General features: G+C 43.0%; 1 protein-coding gene across 14 annotated transcripts in view; it reads left to right on the top strand.

The window, feature by feature from the left end:
* MYO5A (myosin VA) overlaps nt 1-22,900 on the top strand; it is a 4,204,798-nt gene that overhangs the window by 2,502,774 nt on the left and 1,679,124 nt on the right. For all 14 annotated transcript variants that reach the window (XM_044078829.1, XM_044078834.1, XM_044078828.1 and 11 more), the window contains exon 10: nt 9,075-9,340. In XM_044078829.1, the coding sequence (XP_043934764.1) occupies nt 9,075-9,340 (266 nt within the window). The remainder of the gene's footprint in view (nt 1-9,074; nt 9,341-22,900) is intronic.

Here is a 22,900-nt window from a genome sequence, read left to right as displayed (position 1 = left end):
CTCTTTTGAGTTCGAGCCGGGTCGTGTCGGAACCGAGACTGTGGTCACTTCGAGCCGAGACAATTGTCTTCGCCCGCTGCCGGCTCCGCTTTCTTCCGTGGAGGAATCTCGGCGCCGACCTCCTCGTCGGCTCCGAGGGGTGAGTGGCATCGGACCCTTGTCCGACCCCTCCCTCTCGGTGCTTCGGCGCTGGTGAGTTCGGCTCCGACATCGGCCTCGGAGCCATCACTGTCAGTGCCGAGGGGTCCCTAGCTCCTCGGAGCGGGACCTCTGGCTCTGCCTGACAGGGGTGCATTCGAGGTCATGCGGAGTGTGTTAGAGCCTGGCTCTACTCCACAGTCGGCTCCGTCAGCCCCTCCCTCTATGCTGCCTCAGGGTAAGTTGACTCACTCCCTCATCCCGGACCGCAGAGAGCCAGCTCCTCAGGAGCCCCTTTGGGATTTCATCCTCTTCCGAGGCCTCTCCTGATTTGGCAGAAGAGCCCTCGGAAGAGGAAGTGCAAGAGGAAGCACATTGACTCACCTGAGTCTATCACGTCGGACACAGATCTGGATGATTCTGAGGGTTCCCCGTTCCCCTTCTGAAGATGTCTCATTTGCAGACATTCTGGAGATCCTTAAACAGAGGGAAATTGGCCAGCCCTCAACCCTTCGGAGGACGAATCTGTGTATCTTGAGGCGTTTGGCTCTCGCCCTTCCACCTCCTGGGTGTCCCCCTCCACCCCCTCATGCAGGTGGTTGCTAAGAAGGCATGGACGGCTCCTGATTCAGTGGACCCCACTCCCAGGAGACCCTCCAAATTCATCACAGCTCCATCAGACAAGCAATTTTTATCAAAAGGAGTTTCTGTGGATGCTATGGTGGTAGCTGCCGCCACAAAGAAGGAACTGGCTGATCCTTCAGTGCCTGTCCATCCACCTAACAAGGAATCTAGGTCCATGGATAGGTACAGGAAGCGGATGTTCTCCTCAGCGACATTTACCATGCGTTCGCTGAATTACCTGTGCCATTTCACTCGTCTTCAAAGGGACTTGATCAAGGAAGCGAGTGAAATGTTGAAGGACCCTACAGCTGCGGGTTTCCAAGAGAAAATGAACACGCAGCTGGCTATCCTAATTCCATTTCCAACTCCTCCATGCGCCTCCTCTCTTATGTGGCCGATGGAGCGAGCAGAGCCGCAGGAACAGGGTAGCCTTACGTAGGCACGCCTGGATGCGGCTATGCAACTTTGCGGAACCTTTCAAGACGTCTTTCACGAACTCCCTTTGATGGATCATCTCTTTTGGTCCTCAAGTGAAAGAAACCCTGACTAGGTGCGAGACTGATGGCAAGACCCTTTCTGCCGCCGGAGTCCGTTTTCGACTCCTTCTAGGCCTTACCCCAAAGGCCAGAAGGGTGGAAAGATGTGGTTCCGTAAACAATCTCAAGGGACTTCGCCTGACGACAGAGTCGCTTTCCTACCAGAGGCAGAGGTGGGAATAACAATGGTAGACGCCGCCCTAGGGGCTGGGGGTCCGCAGAACCAGGGCAATCGGGAAGCCTTTCCTGACAAGCCCTTTCAGCATCCCTGAGGTGTTGCCCGACTGCCCATCTTCGGAGGCAGTCGGGAAGATTGTCACTGTAGCCAGAAGCCTGGCTATCCGTGACTCAAGACAAATGGGTACAGTCCATCATTTCTGAAGGCTATTCTATCCCCTTTCTTCGTTTTCCAAATCAGTCAAAAATCCCTTCCAGATGTTCCACCGCTCAAAGGGATATAGCAGCTTTGGAAATTTCAAAACTGCTTGCAAAAGAGCAATTCAGCCAGTGTCAGCAGACCAACAAGGATCCGAATCTACTCAAGGTTCTTTTAGTTCCAAAGAAAACAGCGGACTGGAGACCAATTTTGGATCTCAGTATCTTGAACAGATCAGTCAAGAAAACAAGATTTCGATGGTCACGCTACAATCCACTCTTCCCCTATTGGGAAAAGGAAACTGGATGTGCTCTATAGACCTTCAGGATGCGTACTATCACATAAAATGAACAGACGCTCCAGAAGATTCCTCCGCTTCAGGCTGGGAACCAGTCATTTTCAATTCAGGGCCCTGCCCTTTGGTCTCACCACTGCCCCGGTGTTTACCAAATGCATGGCAGTGGTAGCTTCTCACCTGAGACGACAAGGATTCCAGGTGTTTCCATATTTGGACGACTGGCTTCTCACAGCTCCCACCAAGCATCTCCTTCTGATGGCCAGAGATTATACTTTTCGCTTGTCAAAACTGGGTATTTCAATAAATTGCGAAAAGTCTGTTTTGTCGCCTTGTCGCACTATTACCTACATAGGCAAATTTAGATACTATAAACATGTCTGCAACGCTAACGAACCAAAGGATATCAGACATTCACAAATTGGTGTCACTTCTTCTCAACAACAACAGAGCCAATGCCAGGTTAGTTCTAAAGGTGTTGGGAATCATGGCAGCGCCATACCTCTCCTCCCATTGGCCAGATACCACATGCGGATCCTTCAGTGGATGCTTTTTCTCAATGGTCATACCAGGAACTTCCAATGTCTCACACCATTATGATCACGCAAGCGTGCAAAAGCATCTCATGTGGTGGATGTCTTCCCCAGCTCCTGTCGGAAGACCATTTGTTCCACCTCCTCCGGTTGCTACTCTGACAACGGATGCCTCCCTGATCGGGTGGGGGGCATTATCAGGGCAGGACAGTCCAGGGCACATGGCAACCAAACTAATGCCACTTGCACATAAATGTTCTGGAGTTGAGAGCAGTGCTTTTAGCGTTGCAAGCCCTTCAAGACTCTCTTCCCTTGGGAACGATTGCAATCCAGACAGACAATATGTCTGTAGTGTGGTACATCAACAAACAAGGCGGAACCAGATCATACCCCTGTGTCGAGAAGCACTCAGACTGTGGCAATGGGCGATTTCTTCTCAGCGTTTTCTGATAGCAACGCACATCCCGGAAGTCCAATCACATTGCGGACAAGTTGAGCAGAGCTATACTCATGCCTCACGAGTGGTCTCTGAAAGACTCTGTAGTGAGAGAGATATTTCTCAAGTGGGGTCAGCCTTGCTGCGATCTTTTGCTACTCCCCAAAACAGCAAGTGCAGAGAATACTTCACTCTATTCCCTTTACCAGGCCAACCCAGCAGAGACGCTCTAGTCCAAGTTTGGCCCCGGGACTTCTGTATGCATTTCCTCCTTTCCCTCTGATCTCTCAAGTAATACAGAAAGCTATCGCTCAGAAGGCCTCATTGATCCTCATTGCTCCTTACTGGCCTCGACAAGTGTGGTTCCCCTTTCTACATCGCTTTCTCTTGAGCGACCGTGGCATCTGGACCTAGTTCCAGATCTTTTGATCCACCAGTCGGGTCAGTTTCATCGCCCTCCCTCTCTGAACCTCACTGCTTGGTTCCTCCAGTTCCAACCGTAGCCAGGCTTCCTCAATTATCTCACTCGGTTAGAGATATATTGATAGCTTCCCATAAATCTTCCACTCGAAAGATTTATTTGAGTAAGTGGAATCGCTTCTCATATTGGGCACAAGGAAAGGACATAGATCCTTTCACCGCTTCCATCCAACTAGTCCTTGATTTTCTAGCTGAACTCTTCCATGCAGGTTCATCTCCATCTACTCTTAAGGTTCAATTGGCAGCTATTTCTAATTTTCATGTGGGCATTTCTGAATCTGCCCTAATGTCCCACAAACTTTGCAAAGCCTTTTTGAAAGGAGTTTTTCTTCTCAGACCTCCTATAAGAAATCCTCCTTCTCCTTGGGACCTAAATTTAGTTCTTGCTTCTTTGATTCTTTCCCCTTTCGAACCTGCAGCTTCATGTTCCTTGAAATTATTATCATGGAAAACTCTCTTTCTGGTGGCTATCACATCAGCTAGAAGAATTTCAGAACTTCAAGCACTCAGTTGTCGTTCTCCTTATCTTTTGTTCCATAAGGACAGAGTTTCCTTACGAACTAACCCGTCCTTTTGCCTAAGGTGGTTTCAACATCAAATCTAAACCAAAGCATTGACCTCCCTGTCTTTTCCCAGAGTATTCAAATAGGTCTGAACAAAAATTACACTGCCTGGATGTTCATCGTCAATTAAGGTACTACTTGGACAGGACGAAACAATTCAGAAAATCTGATCAGCTGTTTGTCTCCTATGCGGAAAGCAGAAAAGGACTTCCAGTTTCAAAGGTATCATTATCCAGATGGCTAACGCCTCTGATTACCCTTGTTTATGAGATTAGACACCAAAACTGCCTAATAAACCTAAAGCCCATTCCACCAGAGCTTTGGCTACTTCTTTAGCCTTCCAAGACAGACTGCCTATTGACACCATTTGTGCAGCGGCTACTTGGGCTACTCCTCACACTTTTATTTCCCATTATAAGTTGGATTTAGCTTCTAGGCATAGAGCTAATTTTGGTTCCACTGTTCTCAGGAGTCTGTTCCGTTAGGCCACCCAGGACAAGGTGCTAGGGACGGTCCCATCCAGCAAGAATGAAGGCGAGATAGACAACTTAACATATAGAAGTTATGTTCTTACCATAACGCTCCATGTTAGTTGTCTTCTTCGCCTTCTTCTTAAGGCCCCACCCTCCTTCCCCTGGCCTGGACAGACCTAGAGGAGTTGTGATCGTGACCTCTCTTTCTACCACCTCTTTCTTAGTCATATGCTATTGTGCATATTTCTTATTTCAGGATGTAGGTCACCCTTTTCTTCCTGCTGTTAGAGGTGGATTCTATTTACAGTTATACTGTTATTGATATAAGCTGGGTTAGCTTACAAACGAGATCTGAGGTAACTCTCGCCTAGCATTGTGGGATATAAGGGGAGCCTCGAGCCGGTGGAACCAACTCTCGAGCTTTTAGAGTGGCAGTCGGGCCGAGGTCGGCTCCGAACCCATCCAGCAAGAAGAAGGCGAGAAGAAGACAACTAACATGGAACGTTATGGTAAGAACATAACTTCTATTTACCAGAGGCTACAACATTCCCTTCATAAAAATACCACCAAACTCCAAAAAACTCCCAAATGTTCCACCCAGTCTGCGAGACCAAGCAACCATAGAGATAAGAAGGTTGCTCGAAAACAGAGTCATCCAACCAGTCCCAGCAGACCAAATAGGATCCGGAACTTACTCAAGGTTCTTTTTAGTTCCAAAGAAAACAGGGGACTGGAGGCCAATTTTAGACCTCAGCAAGTTAAATACCTTTGTAAAAAAGGAAAAGTTCCGGATGGTCACGCTTCAGTCAATCCTCCCTTTTCTGCAAAAGGGCGACTGGATGTGCTCTATAGATCTCAAAGACTCATACTACCATATCAAAATGGCCAGGGCGTCCAGAGATCATTTGCGCTTCCGGCTGGGAGCCAGTCATTTCCAGTTTCGCGCTCTGCCCTTTGGTCTCACTTCAGCCCCCAGGGTGTTCTCCAAATGCATGGCAGTAGTAGCGTCTCACTTGAGACGAAAGGGTTTCCGGGTGTTTCCTTATCTAGACGACTGGCTCCTTTCCGCCACCACCAAGTGTCGTCTTCTACAAGCCAGGGACTACGCCATCAGTCTTTGCTCTTCACTAGGCATAACGGTGAATTTTGGAAAATCTGTCTTATCGCCGTCACAGCGTATCTTATTTATAGGAGCACAGCTAGACACTTCCCTGGCTCAAGTTACTCTCCTCCCATCAAGAGTGTCAGACCTCAGGCACCAAATTTCGCTCCTTCTTTACAACAACAGAGTCTCTGCACGACAAGTATTAAGAGTGCTAGGCTTGATGGCAGCATCCCTTCTTGTAGTTCCTTTAGGTAGAATGCACATGAGGATCCTTCAATGGATGCTATTCGCCCAATGGTCGTATCTACAACTTCCACTGTCTCACGAGATCTTGATCACGAATTATTGCAAGAAGGATCTCTTGTGGTGGATACACAGTCAAGAGCTAACACTAGGACGACCCTTTGTATTACCCAGTCCGGTAGCAACTCTAACCACGGACGCTTCCCTGATAGGGTGGGGGGGATTCTTTCAGGGACAAACAGTCCAAGGTCAATGGTCCAACATGGAGTACAATCTGCACATCAATGTTCTAGAGATGAGGGCAGTGTTTCTAGCGTTGCAACACTTTCACAAGTCCTTACCTCGGGGAACAGTGACAGTTCAGACAGACATGTCAGTGGTCTGGTACATAAACAAGCAAGGGGGAACCAGATCTTACCCGTTATGCAGAGAGGCCCTCAAAATTTGGCAATGGGCAAAGTCCACTGGAAGCTTTCTGATAGCAACGCACATCCCGGGGATTTCCAACATAATCGCGGACAGGTTGAGCAGAGCCATCCTGTTCCCTCACGAGTGGTCCCTCAAACCTCAAGTGGCAGAAGAGATCTTCCGCAGATGGGGCCAGCCTTGCTGCGACCTGTTTGCATCCCCTTTGAATGCCAAATGCAGAAGCTATTTTGCCCTGTTACCCCAGGGGTGTCCCCAGGACGACTGGTATACGATTGGCCCCGGGTCTCCTTTATGCTTTTCCTCCTGTTCCACTAATTCCCAGGTTTTTGCAGAAAGCCAAACGCCTGGACAGGACCATAATACTGATAGCCCCATTCTGGCCTCGACAAATCTGGTTTCCCTTCCTTCAATCCCATCAAGTGGAGGAACCATGGATTCTGGACCCGGAGCCAGATCTGTTGACACACTCGTCGGGAGTTCCTCACACCTTCCTCAAGTCCCTCAAACTGACAGCTTGGCTGCTCCACTTCCCATCTTAGCCAGGTCGGAGTTACTATCTCCTGCAGTACAACAAATTATTGTATCTTCTCACAAACCATCTACAAGAAAATTGTACATCAGCAAATGGAACCGTTTTGTGCACTGGGCCTCCAAACAAGGTATAGATCCATTCAGGGCCCCAGTACACAAGATACTAGATTTCCTTTCCTCACTTTTTTAAGAAGGAGCATCAACATCCACTATAAGGGTTTAACTGGCCGCTATATCTAATTTTCATACTGGCCGTAAGGATGGTTCTCTTATGTCCCACAGGCTTTGTAAAACCTTCATGAAAGGTACTTTTCATCTCTGTCCCCCTTTTCGTAATCCAATAGCACCTTGGAATCTTAATCTCATGCTGTCACAACTCATGTTGCCCCCTTTTGAACCAGCAACCACAACCCCGTTAAAATTGCTTTCGTAGAAAACACTTTTCCTGGTTGCCATCACTTCAGCCAGAAGAGTTTCAGAGTTACAGGCTCTATCTATCCGACCCCCGAACATGATTTTTCATCCGGATAGAGTAACCTTGCGCACCAATCCATCCTTTCTTCCGAAGGTTTGTTCGATTCAGAACATCAATCAATCTATTGAACTGCCTACCTTCTTTAAAAATCATTCCAATAAGCTGGAATACACATTGCACAAGTTGGACGTTCACAGACAACTAAGATTTTACTTACATAGGACAAAAGAGTACAGAAAGTCAGATCAACTATTTGTCTCATATGCTGACCAAAGAAAAGGACAGGCAGTAACGAAGGTTACCTTATCCAAATGGCTCTCAGATTGCATAAATTTAGTATATGCTGAATCCAAACAACAACTTCCTTTCAAACCCAGAGCTCATTCTACAAGGGCGATTGCTACCTTTTCAGCCCATACCGCTCGTTTGCCTTTAGATACCATTTGTGCAGCGGCAACTTGAGCAAAACCACATACCTTTATCGCCCACTACAAGCTAGACAAGAGCTCCAGGGACAGGGCGACGTTTGGTTCCACTGTACTGAGGAATGTTCTCCCTTGAGCCACCCGGGAAAAAGGAGCTAAGGACGCTACCCATGTGTAAGAACAAACGGCGAGATTGAACAATTTCACATTAAGAAGTTATGTCTTACCATAACGATCCATGTGAATTGTTCATATCACCTTTGTTCTTACATTCCCCCCCTCCATCCCCCGTCCTACGGTCTGGGAGAACGGTTTTCGATTAGATTCCTTTTCAGCCTTTTCTAGGTATGGTTGACATGTTATTAACATTATTAATGGCATCTTTTATCCTCTACCTGGCAGTAGGGTTTCAGACAATTTGTAGTATTTGTTCATAAGTGTTTTAGACACATTTCTAAGAGGGATTCTTCTGGTATAGCAAACTAGATCTGAGGGTTAGCACCGGAGGATCATGGGATATTACTGTGCCTCGAGCTTTCTCGAAGATGCGAGCTAGTGATGCGGCCGACTCGGAGCCAAGGATCGGCTCCGAACCCGTGTGTAAGAACAAAGGCGAGATGAACAATTCACATGGATCGTTATGGTAAGACATAACTTCTTATTATTGTCCTCTGTCTTTTTGTATTACAGAAGTTTCTTTATCGTCCATGCACTGTAAAAATAGCTGTGCTGCTGAAAATAACTTTAGTGTACATTTTCTTGGTGGCATTAGCTATTAGTTAACACTTGCTGTTTCAACAATGCTAACTAAGCAATGATCAGTAGTGCGATTGAACTTATTCTGTGTCTTCTAGCAACTAGGTGAGAATATTGCTGGTAACCAACACAAAAAAGGCCTTGTATAGTGACATTAACAGCTTGGATGACCACATTCTGTGTCGAGAATAGCACATTGTTTGTTTTTGATGGGGAAGTCCTCTCAATTACTTTGTCTGTAACACAAAGTAGAGTAATAAAATTTCACTTTGAGACACTAGTTTATTGCAGGAACTGTGCGGGGCTCCACAGAAATACTTTTGATATATAATGTCATAGTTATGTGAAATATTTAAAATTTCAGTGCAAATAAAAAAACTAACAATTTTAAAGGGAGATTAATCTTGATGGATGAGTTGGAGGTTGAGTTATAAAAATATTGATTACTTTTTTTTTATTTGTTTTTAGTTGTATAAAGTTCATAGTATTACTTTAGGAAAAGAAATGTATAATTATACATTTTATTAATGTGGTATAATCTAGTATGTTGGTTGGAGAGAACTGTGATAAAACATGATTTAAAAAAAAGTTATGTAAAAATGTTGTAGATCATGACTGTAATTATGTTTTAACATTTCTATAAAATATTGCTGCAGCCAAATCATGATCCTCTTTGCATCTTCTGCGACCTTATGGGTGTTTCCTATGAAGACATGGCTCACTGGTTGTGCCACCGGAAGCTTGCCACTGCCACGGAGACCTACATCAAACCAATCTCTCGACTGCAGGCCACCAATGCAAGGGATGCTTTGGCTAAACATATCTATGCCAACCTCTTTAACTGGATTGTGGACAATGTCAACAGGGCACTTCATTCTACTATGAAGCAGCATTCTTTCATTGGCGTATTAGACATTTATGGGTAAACCTTTCCTTTAATACTTTGCTTCTTTCATATATATATATATATATATATATATATATATATATATATATATATATTGCTGCATTATTTTCTTTTTAAATTGAGTGGCTTGGCAAATTTGAGATATTTTGAACAGTAAAAAAATAGTCTTCATGCATTGTTGCAGACTTTTATACATTACTTTGTTAAAACTGTATGTTGGTCAAACTATAGTGCCACTGAGCATGTCAGAAATGCTCTGATGTCCATAGATGACCCAAAACTCTGTAACCGTTTGAGTCCTAATCGTTCATTGAATGCTTTGCCTACAGAACTGAGATATGAATCTGTAAATAGTATGCATATTAAAGTACAACAAAGTACAAAAAGTAATCTGAATTTCAAAAGGGTGAATATGGAGCCCTGGAGTGCTGTTTGACAGAATAATTGTGACAGAGAGCTTGTGAAGCAGCTGTCACAAATATGGTACCTGACTTCTCGTGAAATGCTTATACCTCTAGGGAATTTTGGGAAATCAGTAAATGCGTTAATTGTCTGTTCTTAATGCATTCCATGTGTGACTCATTCCTCTGTTTGATAATTTTGTACCTGGAAAGAGGAAATCCATTTTCAAAAACAGCAGGACTGATGCCATTAAGTGTTGGGCAGCTCGATACCCAACACTTTTCCTGGCCAGCGACACCTCCATTTTTACCCACAGTGCTCTGAAAACAGACATTCCTCTCTAGATTCTCTGCAGTGCTCTGAAAACAGACATTAATCTGTAGATCTTATTTGTTGCATGTTCAAGTTAGTTACCTTTGAGAAACTGCCCCAGATTAGTTTTCTAAAATAGTATTACTTTGTGGTAATTTTTTTCCCAAAAGCTCATCTATATGCATTCTTATTCATTTTGACTTTTTCCCGTCATCCAATAAGTGATTCAGGTCAGATGTCTCCATTTATTATCTTTTTAGTCAGGTTTCTACTTTGTACATTCCTCTCTCCCTAAACCCAAAGTCATTTCTTTAGCTCACTCTTTTGTGATGACTCACTTTTCTTGCTATTCTGTGAACATATTCATTTATTTGTTCATAGATTTGTTTGTTTTACTGGGTAGTGGACCGATCCAGAAATGGACCTATTTCAGCCACATCCTGGGATTACATCAGTAAAACAGAAGAATAAGGTTTTACAATAAGGATTATACATAGTGCAGAGATTGCTAACATGCCTGTGATTGAAGTTACAAAGCAATTCATATTATGTAAATCTCAGAAAATTGAGTAGAACATCAGTATGTGATCATGCAATGTATGTACATAGTTGCTGAATGCTGTTTCTCTGATTAAGACTATTGAGTTGCTCTCTTTGTTCATTGATTAGGAGAGGAACATTTTTTTGATAGGGACAAGCTTATGGTGTCATTCAAAGGGGATCCAGTATCTGTCTGCCTGGGATGACATGATTGACAGACCACAATGCTTTGCCAGAGATGGTCTGCACCTGTCGCCCCTGGGATTCAGGTTACTGGCTAAGGCTCTTGCCACCCCTATAGTGCCTTTTTTAGGCAAACTTCAAAGGACAAAACCACCACCGTAACAGGTACAAGCATGCAAAATCTGAAGGTAATGCTACTCAATGCTAGAAGTCTAAACCTCAAAATGCACTCTCTCGAGGCACTCCTAAAAATGGAGAACATCGATATCTGTGCAGTAACTGAGACCTGGTTCAAGGCTCCAGAGAGCACCCCTGCAATACCAGGCTACAACTCTTACCACACTTTTCGGCCACCAAACCAGGACCGAAACACTAAAGGTGGAGGAGTGTCAATATTCACCAAGGATATTCATACCACCAGGCTAGTTGGCCAACACAATGTGTCTGAAATTCTCCAAGTGCAACTAACATTAGGTAAGACAATTGTAGCTTGCTACAGATCCTCCACCATATCCCAAGATTCTCACTACACCTTTCTAAACATACTGGAAAATATTAAGATAGAACCAAACACCCTAATACTGGGTGATTTTAACTACCCTGCCATTAACTGGGAAAACTACTCATGTCCCAACACCTTTGCACAACGGTTCTTGGAATTCATAAATTCCAACGTCCTGGATCAGCTAATCCATAGTACCACCAGGGGCTCCAATATCCTAGACCTAGTCATTACCAACATGGGAAATCAATGCTCCATACCTATGGTCACCCCCTCGTTAGTCAGGTCTGACCATAAGCTAATCACCCTTAACATCCACATCCCACCCCCACCCCCCAGTAAAGAAACCACCATAAAAAACTTCTCCAAAGCCAACTTCATTTTACTCAAGTCAGAAGTGACAAACTTCATGACACCCATGCAGACGGGAACCGAAAGTTCAACTGCTGAATCCTACACTAAGGCACTGTACGAGCACATCCACTCATGCATGAATCGTGCCATCCCAAATAGAACCAAAATGCTCTCATCCAAAAAAAGGAAGCCAATCTGGTGGTCCCCTGCCATAAACAAACTTTACAACAAAAGGAAGAAACTTTTGCAGAAAAGAGGAAAATCCCAGGATGCAAAAAACTCCCTTACTAGCCTCAGTAAGAAACTGAGATGCCTCATAAAATCCTCCAAAGCTAGTTATGAAAATAAAATTGCCAAAGATTCCAAAGACAACCACAAAGCATTCTATAACTATGTCAAGAATCTAAATGGCAATGCTCAGATCTGCTCTGAGCTAAAACAGAATGGCATTAAATATACTGATCTGAAGGATATTGCCAATATCCTGGCAGATCAATTCAGTGCCAACTTCACCCCCTCTCACCCCCTAAATGGCCCATCTCAATACCGGAAGATTGCCAAATTCCAGTAATAACGGCCACACAGGTACAAAATGCACTTTCTAAAGCCAAGAATACAGCATCCATGGGACCAGATGACATCCCGGGCTGTGTACTACATGAACTACAATATGAACTGGCACCTCACCTAAGTGTCATGTTTAATCATAACCTCACCTCAGGTTTCGTTCCCACTGAGTGGCGCAGAGCTACAGTTATCCCAATCCACAAGGGGGGATCCACCTTGGGTCCCGGAAACTACCGTCCCATCAGTCTGACAAGCCTTATCTGCAAGGTCATGGAGCGTATTATCATGGAACTTATAAACAAAGATATTGGCAACCTTCAAACACTGGACCCCACCCAGTTTGGGTTTGTGAAGGGCCGATCTTGTCTCCTGAACCTGATTGACTTCTTTGAATCAGTCTCCAGAGCCATGGACAAGGGTAAGGTGGTCCACACAGCCTATCTAGACCTTGCCAAGGCCTTTGACACCATCCCCCACTCTGGAATCATAGATAAACTTACTAAGTTGGGCATTAATCCCTATGTCACCCAATGAGTTGCTAAATGGCTTACTGATAGAACCCACACTGTAAAAGTAGCCGACTCCAAATCCAGCTCCAGACAAGTGACAAGTGGAGTACCTCAGTGTTCAGTCCTGGGGCCACTCTTGTTTGGCATCTACTTCTCTGAAATACAGGTCAACACTAAGGGACTCTGGCTAACAAAGTTTGCAGATGACTGTAAACTGGGAGCCATTATTGAATCCCCAAATGATGTGGATACTCTACAAAAGGGCCTTACAGAAACAGATGCTTGGTGCCAGAGCCATGGGCTCAAGCTCAATGCCAAGAAATGTATTGTTATCCCCTTTGGGAAAAAACATATATCCATGAATTACCATATAGGTGGCAGTACACTAAACACAGAAAGTGTGATAAGGGACTTAGGGACACAGGTGGACAGTGGTCTCACCTTCGATAACCACATCACCACAACAGTCAGGAAATCCTTCTATGTGGCACACCTCATCACGAAGGGCTTTTCATCCAGAAAAAAGGAGGTCATTGTCCCACTGTACTCATCCCTCATTAGACCCATTATAGAATACAACGCCCCATTTGGTATATACCTCTCAAGACATCTGCAACAACTGGAAAGGCCTCAGAAATACCTCACTAAAAGAATCACAGGCCTAAAGCAGATGCCCTCGCTGACCGCCTTAAAAACTCCAGCTATACTCTGTCGATATCGTCTACTCAGAGGCGATCTCTGCTTAACATACAAGGCCATGTCAAACCCAGAGCTGTTGGACATGCTACACTTAAAGAAATCCCAATCCCTCAGAGCTACACGCTCCAGGGATCTAAACCTTGTCATCACAATAAACAAAACATGCTGGAGGGATAGGTTCCTGACCCAGAGACTCCCCAGACTCTGGAATAGATTGCTCATACATGTAAAGCAGAGTGCCTCTTTGGACCTCTTCAAGAGGAACCTTGACTATTGGATGGGAGAAAGGAAATTCACCCCAGGGATCACGTCAGTCGCCCTGCTAGACAGGGGTCCAGGAAAGTAAATAATGTGGGAAGAAATAGCCAGGGAATTGTTATGGCTAGGCTTGTATAGGCCCTAGGGCTGATAGCCTAGTACCAACCTATGAACCTATGATACAGCTTGCAAGATTTGCAATGGTTTTACGTCAAATACTATGAGATAAAGGGTGAATAAGCTGATATTATTTAAAATGGAAAAAGGGGCCTGCACCCACCATGATGGAGGTTCAATAGCAAATGCCTCTCTGGAATCAGCTTCCTTGGCCTCAGGCTGAATTAGTGATTTTTGAGGGAGATTCTTCCTAATATAAGAACATTTAAAGCATGCACTTGATAAACACAAAGTTCCTTAGCAGGGTGATCCACATTTTGGTCATTCTGAAGACTTTCTGCTTTCATGAGCACACTTAAGAGATTGCTTTTGGATGTTAAGACTGTGATCTCTACTTGATCTATTTTCATTGCTTGGATATGCATGCACCCTAACCCATTAAGGGATACAATCCAAGAGCTTATTTCTTTAAATACAACGACCTACTGATTAGGTTATCTTACTGTCTTAAATGTAACAAACACCATTAAACCTTCCATCTAACCAGTCAGTAGAATCATGTAAGCAATGCTAGACACAGTATCTACTTAATTTTTGTAGCTGTGCTGGACTATGCTTTCATTTTGAGTGGTTGTGTGAGCACACAAGCTAGCAGATTGATTATTCAGCTGTCACCTGATTCCAGCTAGATCAGTCAGTCTTACTGCAGGACAATTGTTAGGTTGCTCACAGCTCCACCTGTTCCTGATTAATGGCCCATTCAGGGACAGATCAGATCAGGTATTACCTTTTTTTTAATGTCAGTATAATTTTTCAGATTGGAAAATTGCTGATGATCTTCGTGTTTCACTGTTGCAGTCATTACATTTGGGTAATCTGTGGCAGGTTGCCCTCAGTCGGCCTGAATAACAAAGTCTTGGATCTTGCGTCGGTTGCTGTCTCCTCTTCCATGACGTCAGGTCGTCAGGGGGGTATAAAACATGCAGCCGACCCCATTTTATTCAGTCTTTCTTGCTGAGCAGTGTCCGAAGCAGAAGCAGTTTGCAAGTGCCAGTCGGCTGACTTCTGATATTTTCGCATTCGAGTTTCAGAACCAAAGTCTTCAACTAAAGCTAAGTACCCTGTTGGGGAAACTATTTCTTGCTCCTTACCGATGTCAGTAAAAGTTAATAATTGCATTACTTGTGGGAAGCAAATACCTCATAAGGATTTTCATTTGTACTGTATTCCTTGCCTAGGCCCAGATCATAATGTGCCTTGCTGTTGGTTTTGTGCTAGATTTAACCAACGCACTATCAAGCGTTGGTATATTTTTGATTCAAAATATTTTGAATCCATATTTAATTACCCTGAAATGTCATCGGTTAGCAATCCGACTACCTGAGTTCACAAAAATCGCAAAGAAAAAGACAGACCGTCGAGGTCCAAAACCGACGACAAAGCTTCTCCTAAGCCAGTCGCCGGTTCGCCTGTACTCAGTGAGGCGCTTTCGCAGCCCCTGATACCTGCTACTTTTGAGTCGCAGGCCGCTACAGAGACCCATGCGGAGTCCAGTATGCCTCGAGATTCTCAGTGTATTGAACCCGCGGATGTCTCTCCCTTGGATGGGTCCGGAGCCACTGAGCAGGCACCGGCTTCTGAGGGTGTTTTCAGGCCTCAACATTTCTATATAAAACCGATGCCAGCTTCAAAAACAAGATGAAAAACATCTTCTAAGTCTAAAAAACAGATGCATGAGCCACATGCTCAGGCCCCTATGCCTAAAAAACAGTTGATCAGAATGGCTGAGGACTTAATTACCTTGATCAGGGGTTCCCAACCCTCACCTGCTAAGAGGCCTAGGCAAGACATGGATTATGAATCTTCAGATCAGGTTTCCATTTCTTCTGATTCCTCTTCTGATCAGGAATTTTCTGTTTCACCCTATGAGGATTCAGATGAAGAAGAATCCATCCCATCTGCATCTCCTCCTGAGGATTATTATTTTGGAGAAACCTTGCATACTTTAAGGGAACATTTTCATTGGGAGAGTCAGGATTCCTCTGAATCAAAAAAGAGGCTTAGGGATTTCCTTCTTCCTCAGCATAGGCATTTGGCTATACCTCCTGTATTAGACATTGTTGATCTTGTGTTTTCGGAATCAAGCATGGCTCCTGATTCCCTACCTCCGGCTCTTACTAAGCCAGACAAATATTACAGTGTTCCTGCTGCTGATCCTGAGACTATTTCACAGGGTCCCAAAGGTGTAAAGGTCTCTACAGCTAAACATCCTAGCCCCTCTGATAGAGATTCCAGGGCGCTGGATAAATGGGGAAAGAAGGTTTATACGTCTGCAACCTTGGCAATTAGGGCCTTAACTGCCAGTATCATATGCTTAAATATCAACAGCATGTTATGGGCTTATTGAAACAGAAAATGAAGTTGATTTCTAATTGTGTGGAAAATAAAGAATTACAGGAATTATTGCATGCAGCAGAACAAGTTGGAAAGCATACTTTGCAGTGTGGTTTTGATTCCTTGGAGGCCTCTTGCAGGGCTGCAGTTACTGGATCTGTGATTAGAAGGCACGCCTGCCTCAAGGAGCAAATACTGCCTGATCATGTTAAAGCTAAATTGTTGGATGCCCCTTTACAGCATTTATTTTATTTATTTATTTAACATTTGTTGACCGGGGAAGTCCGACTAGGTTCCACAGATCCTGTTTTCAGCGGAGGCCCGGGGAGAAATGCTCCAGAAGCATGATACTCTGTTTAGTAATAAGGCAGAAGGTTTTAAAGAAAATGGAAGACAAAGCTAAATCTATGCAAACTGTAAAAGATTTATTACAAGTGCAGCCACCCAGGTTCAATAGGCACTGGCCTACTAAAAATTGGTCCTTTCCTGTGTCCAACAGAGCCCCTCAAGGCAAATCCAACCACTCAAAAGGCTCTAGATACCACTTACAGGGTTCTTACAGGTCAAAGCAATGGGGTGCCTCCACCTCCAAATCTGGAGGAAACAAAGCACAACCCTACAGTAAGCAGTCTCAATGACTTCCCTCTAACTTTACCAAGCTCTTATCTTTTGGCAGCCCCCTTGGGGGGAAAATTAGTACTTCATGCTCAGAATTGGCAGTTAATTACCCAGGACAAGTGGGTATTAAACATAGTATCCCAGGGGTACAGATTTCATTTCCATACTTTGCCAATTCCAAACAGTTGGCCAGACCTTTCACAAAATCAATGGGCAGAGGCTCAGCAACAAGTTACGTCCCTCATGGATATGGGGCCTATTCAACCAGTACCAGAACAAGAAAAAGGACAAGGTTTTTATTCAAGACTGTTCCTGGTACCCAGAAAAGATGATGCCTGGCGCCCAATACTGGCCCTATCGATTTTGAACACGTTCCTGGACGGTTCCAAAATTCAAAATGCTGACTTTACAACAGCTACTACATATGCTGGGCGGAAATGCTTGGTTAGTGACTCTAGACTTAAAAGAGGTATACCTGCCTATCCCAATAAGGGAATCGTGCAGAAGATACCTCCGCTTCAAGGCAGGTTTTTTGCATTACCAATTCTCTGCACTGCCCTTTGGCTTATCTGCTGTGCCCAGGGTCTTTACAAAGTGCCTGGCACCAGTAATTGCATTTTGCCGACAAAGAAGCATACAAATTTATCCTTACCTGGACAACTGTCTCATTCAAGCAGAGAACAAAGACATTCTTCTTCAACATCTGGCGTTTGTAAAAAAGGCTTCTAACATGCCTAGGGTACACAATAAACGAAAAGAAATCACAACTGGTACCCTCTCAAATCATAAAAACAGGTAGAGGGAAGCAAGGCAGCAAACACCAAGAGATGAAAGTTAATCTTCTTTAATACAGATAAAATGTGAAGCGCTTTTCGTTTGAGACTGTGCTCAAAGTTCTTCAGACAAACTGATTACACAAATCACAAGTATATATACCAATTAGGTGAGCTGCTCACACAAGCACTACATCAATTAAGCAATTGAAAACTGCACCAAGGTAATAAAGCATTTAAAAGGTCTAGTAAGGTCTATTATCGACCTCAAATTGTTTACTAGGAAACTTAATTTCAATCTTATGATGGGTTGGAATAGTTTGGGCACTAGTGACACATTTAGAATATCTAGTGTTTTTAATCCCCCCCCCCCCCCATCCTACCCTTCAGATATTTGAACTTGTATGTGAGCTGGATATTTGTCACAGATTCCAGTCTGAACATTATTATAAGTATGGTTGTGCAGATTCATTAAATGAGAATGATTGTATTGATTTTATTAAGGTACATGACCTTCGAGTTTGTAAACCAGACAAAGGTGGGGGTATGGTTGTATTTGATAGGGGTGATTACACTAACAGAATGTTAAAACTTTTGAATAGCCCTTCATATTTAGTTTGTTCACGTTCTGAAGTGAATACTGCATATTTACATATAAAGAATACGTTGGAAGAAATGTTTATTGATGAAAGAACTGACCAGAAAATGTTTAACTACATGCTGACCACTTACCCTAGATTTCCAAGTCTTTTTGGTATTCCTAAAATCCATAAAGACATTTTGGACCCTCCCATGCGTCCTTTAGTTGACAGCAGAGATTCACCTACGTATCTAAAGTTATAGATGTAATCTTGCAAAAATGTTTAGTTAATGATGTACAAATTTGTAAAGACTCATGGTCTTTTTTAGAGAGAATCAGTGAGTTACCATTTGACATCCAATATAATTTTTTAACTATAGATGTCAAAGATTTGTACACCTGTATCCCACATGAAATAGTTACTGACTGGATTAGGCTGGATTTAAGAGTAAAAGGGTGTACCAGAATAGAACTGGACCTAGTTGAAGAACTTTTGGATATTGTTCTTAACAACAACTTTTTCATGTTTAATAATGAATTTTATCTGCAAAAGGTTGGGGTAGCAATGGGCGCTCCCCCTGTGGTGCTAGTATAGCCAATCTGGTAATGGCTCATTGAGAACACTCTTTTGTTTTATCTAATTCTGATTACAAAGATGTGTTCATTTTCTATACACGTTACCTTGACTACGTTTTTATTTTACTTAAAGTTGACAGAGCCATTAGTGACATGGTAGTTGACTATTTCAACAGCACCACAGACTTCCTAAAGTTTATATCTTCTTTTAGTACAGATTCTATAGCGTACCTTGACATTTTATTAACTAAAAATTCTTCACTTCAGAGGTATACAGCTAAGATACAAAGAAAAAGCACATATTCTAATGCGTTTTTGCATTATTCTAGCTGTCATCCTCAGCACCAGAAGTGAGCTGTAGTAAAGGGCCAGTTAGTCAGGGCAGCCCATATGTCAGCTCTTGATGCCGACCTCATTGAAGAATGTCGTTTATTAAAAAATATGTTCATCCACCGAGGCTATCCTGAGAATCTGATTAATGAACTTATAGAAGAAGTGGGGTCCAAATGGAATAGGCAGTTATTTAAACCTTTATTAAATATTAATTCTACGAATGTAGAAGTGGTACAGCATAGTAGTGCAGTTAATGTTTCAATAGATGACATTAATGCATCCTGTGAACCTACGGGTCATGTTCCATCATTCATCACTACTTTCAGTATTAATAGTAAGTCTTATGAAATTTTATGTACAAATTGGGCTATCTTTAAAAGTGATTTCAGTATTTTCAATAAAGTTGGCGACAGACCAGTGGTCACGTATAGAAGGGCAAAAAATTTAAAGTCCCTCCTCGAGCAACGCCAACGCACATACCCAAAAACACGGGTATGTTCAAGTGTCAGTCTTGTAACTACTGCCAATATGTTAGTGAATCTAATAGATTCATTATTCACAACCATCAATATTTTTTGAAATGTCGAGTGAATTGCAATTCTAAAATGATAGTTTATCTAGCACAATGCCAGAATTGTGTATCGTTCTACATAGGGAAAACGGAGAGACGTCTCCATGACCGTTTGTATGAACATATTTATGCAATTTGGAAGAATAAATTCGACAATGCTCTGGCTAAGCATGTCAGTCTCAACCCGGACCACAAATTTAAATTTATGGTAATAGACCAGATTCACAAAGATCCTAAGGGAGGCCCTACTCCATTAAAACTGGAAGAATTAGAACTTATGTGGCAAGTTAGATTAAATGCGTATAATACCCCTGGACTTTATATATATATATATATATATATATATATATATATATATATATATTTGGACGGTTACATTTTTATTATTTTTTTATTTTATTTTATTTTATTTTTGTTACATTTGAAGGTGGTTTTAAGTACAAACATGTATTAAGAGCATTTAGGCAGTTTTGTTTTATATGCTTTTAAATGCTTTATTACCTTGGTGCAGTTTTCACTTGCTTAATTGATGTAGTGCTTGTGTGAGCAGCTCAACTAATTGGTATATATACTTGTGATTTGTGTAATCAGTTTATCTGAAGAAGTTTGAGCACAGTCTCAAACGAAAAGCGCTTCACATTTTATCTGTATTAAAGAAGATTAACTTTCATCTTTTTGTGTTTGCTGCCTTGCTTCCCCTCTACCTGTTTTTGTGGATTTTCAGTTTGTTTTTGCTTGTGCTATATCACCCACTCAAATCATTACATTCCTGGGTGGAAGCTTGAATACAACTGCCTAGATGGCTTACCTTACGCCAGACAAACAAAGGCAATTGACAACATACTTCAAACAGATGGCAACAAAAACCCAGTTATCTGCAAGACAAATTCTGCAGGCTTTGGGGTTCATGGCATCCTGCATTCTACTAATTCCATATGCAAGACTGCATATGAGGAAACTTCAGTGGTACCTAAAATGTTTATGGTGTCAACATTGTCACAGTCTGGAAACAATGATTCCTCTCATTCCCTCCTACAACAGGAGTTTCTTTGGTGGGCAGAGACATGTCACCAAAACAAGGGGCTGTCATTCACTCTGCCCCCTGCCACCCAAACCCTAACTACAGACGCATCAGACTATGCTTGGGGGGCCCACATGGCGGGGAGATGCATTCAGGGCATATGGGGCCCAAAACAAATGCATCTGCATATCAACCAGAAAGAGATGCTAGCTGTTCAGAATTCTCTGACAGCCTTAAAGGACTTACTTCATCTAAGACAACTACTGATAAAGACAGACAACACCACGGTTATGTGGTACATAAACAAGCAGGGGGGTACACATTCCTACCCCCTTTGCAGACTAGCCATGGGACTGTGGAACACAGTTTTGACTTAGCAAGTACATCTTCAAGCTCAATTCCTGCCAGGAAAACAAAATACTCTGGCAGACTACCTAAGCAGAAATCTTATGGAACCACATGAGTGGAAACTGGATCCACAAATCTTCAGCATGGTAACACAGAAATGGGGGAGCCCAGACATAGATCTATTTGCCTCTCCCCAAAATTATCAACTGGACAAATTCTGCACAAGGACTTATCACAGACAAGCATGGAAAGTGGATGCCCTATCCTTCAGTTTGAGAAACCTATCAGTCTATGCCTTTCCCCCTCTGCCTCTTCTCTCCAAGGTTTTACTGAAGGCCAGACAGTAAAAACCAAAAATGATCCTAATTGCTCCGGACTGGCCTCGCCAGCACTGGTACCCAATTCTAAGGAATATGTCTCAACTCCCTCCTTGGTACTTGCTTCAAATACCTCATCTACTGTCTCAGCAGAACAATCAAATTCTGCACACACAGCTCCAAACTCTGAACCTAGCAGCATGGCTGATCCTTTAATTATTCAAACACCTCACAGTAAATCTGTGATGGATGTCATTTTGGAAGCCAGAAGGCCTAGTTCTAGAAAATCTTATGCTGATAAATGGAAGAGATTCTGTGCTTGGAACCAAGCACAAGGAACAGACACAGCAAAACCAAATATCCCTCAGATTTTACAATACTTGACTGAGATGCTTGACCATGGCCTATCTTTTTCTTCAATACAAATCCATACCTCTGCCATCTCGGCTCATTACAAAACGGAGCCTCCCATCTTTTTTCATCCTCTGCTAAAACAGTATCTTAGAGGGGCCAAAAATTTAAGGCCTCCCAGAAGATCACCAACTCCTGCATGGGACCTCAGTTTTGTGCTGGAAAAACTCACCCTGCCTCCTTTTGAACCAGCAGCTACTGCGGATATAATTTTTTTATCTTGGAAAACAGCTTTCCTTTTGGCAATCACTTCAGCAAGAAGGGTTTCCGAACTACAGGCTCTCATGGCTGCGGAGCCTTTTATTACATTTAACCAGACAGGGTGTCCCTCAGGACTAATCCTTCCTTCATGCCTAAGGTTGTATCCAGTGTGGCTCTTAATCAAACTATTCACCTGCCGACATTTTAATCTGCAGAAGAAGGGGGGAGTGGATTCTGCATTCATTGGACGTACACAGACGGCTAAGATTCTACTTAAACAGGACCAAATCTCTAAGAAAGTCTGAGCAACTAATGGTGGCATTTGCTTCAGGATCAGAGGGGAAGGCTATATCAAAGCAGACTATTTCTAAGTGGATAAGCCACTGCATTCGTTTCTGCTACTTACACCATGGTAAACCTGTGCCCAAGGGAATCGGGTCACATTCCACCAGGGCTGCACCTATCTCAGCAGCCTTTCTCACAGGAGTTCACTTACCATAAATGTAGATGTTCGAGTGTATTCACTGTTGCAGTCCGGGTTACCCACCTACCACCCCCCTCTTGTATAACTTCTCTTTCCTTCACTATATTCTAAAGCCTTTGTGGTGTATTTGCTTTTAGATGAAGGTAAAGTTTATGTTGCTAAAAGTGCATTTTTATATATTGCTGTTTACTTATATATATATATATATATATATATATATATATATATATATATATATATATTTTTGCTACCCATTTGGGGGGGCACCTGACATCTGGGGCAAGAAAAACTGAATAAAATGTCATCGACTGCATGTTGTATATACCCCTGACAACCTGACGTCATGGAAGAGGAGACAGCAACTGACGCAGGACCCAAGACTTTGTTATTCAGGTCGACTGAGGGCAACCTGCCAGCAGATTACCCAAATGTAATGACTGCAGCAGTGAATACACTCGAACATCTACATTTATGCTAAGTGTACACAACTCTACTTTCCCATTCC

This window comes from Protopterus annectens, chromosome 7.part1 (genome assembly GCF_019279795.1).
Source record: "Protopterus annectens isolate FY-2018-M chromosome 7.part1, PAN1.0, whole genome shotgun sequence".
Lineage (NCBI taxonomy): Eukaryota > Metazoa > Chordata > Ceratodontiformes > Protopteridae > Protopterus > Protopterus annectens.
This window is presented reverse-complemented; position numbering and strand designations above follow the sequence as displayed.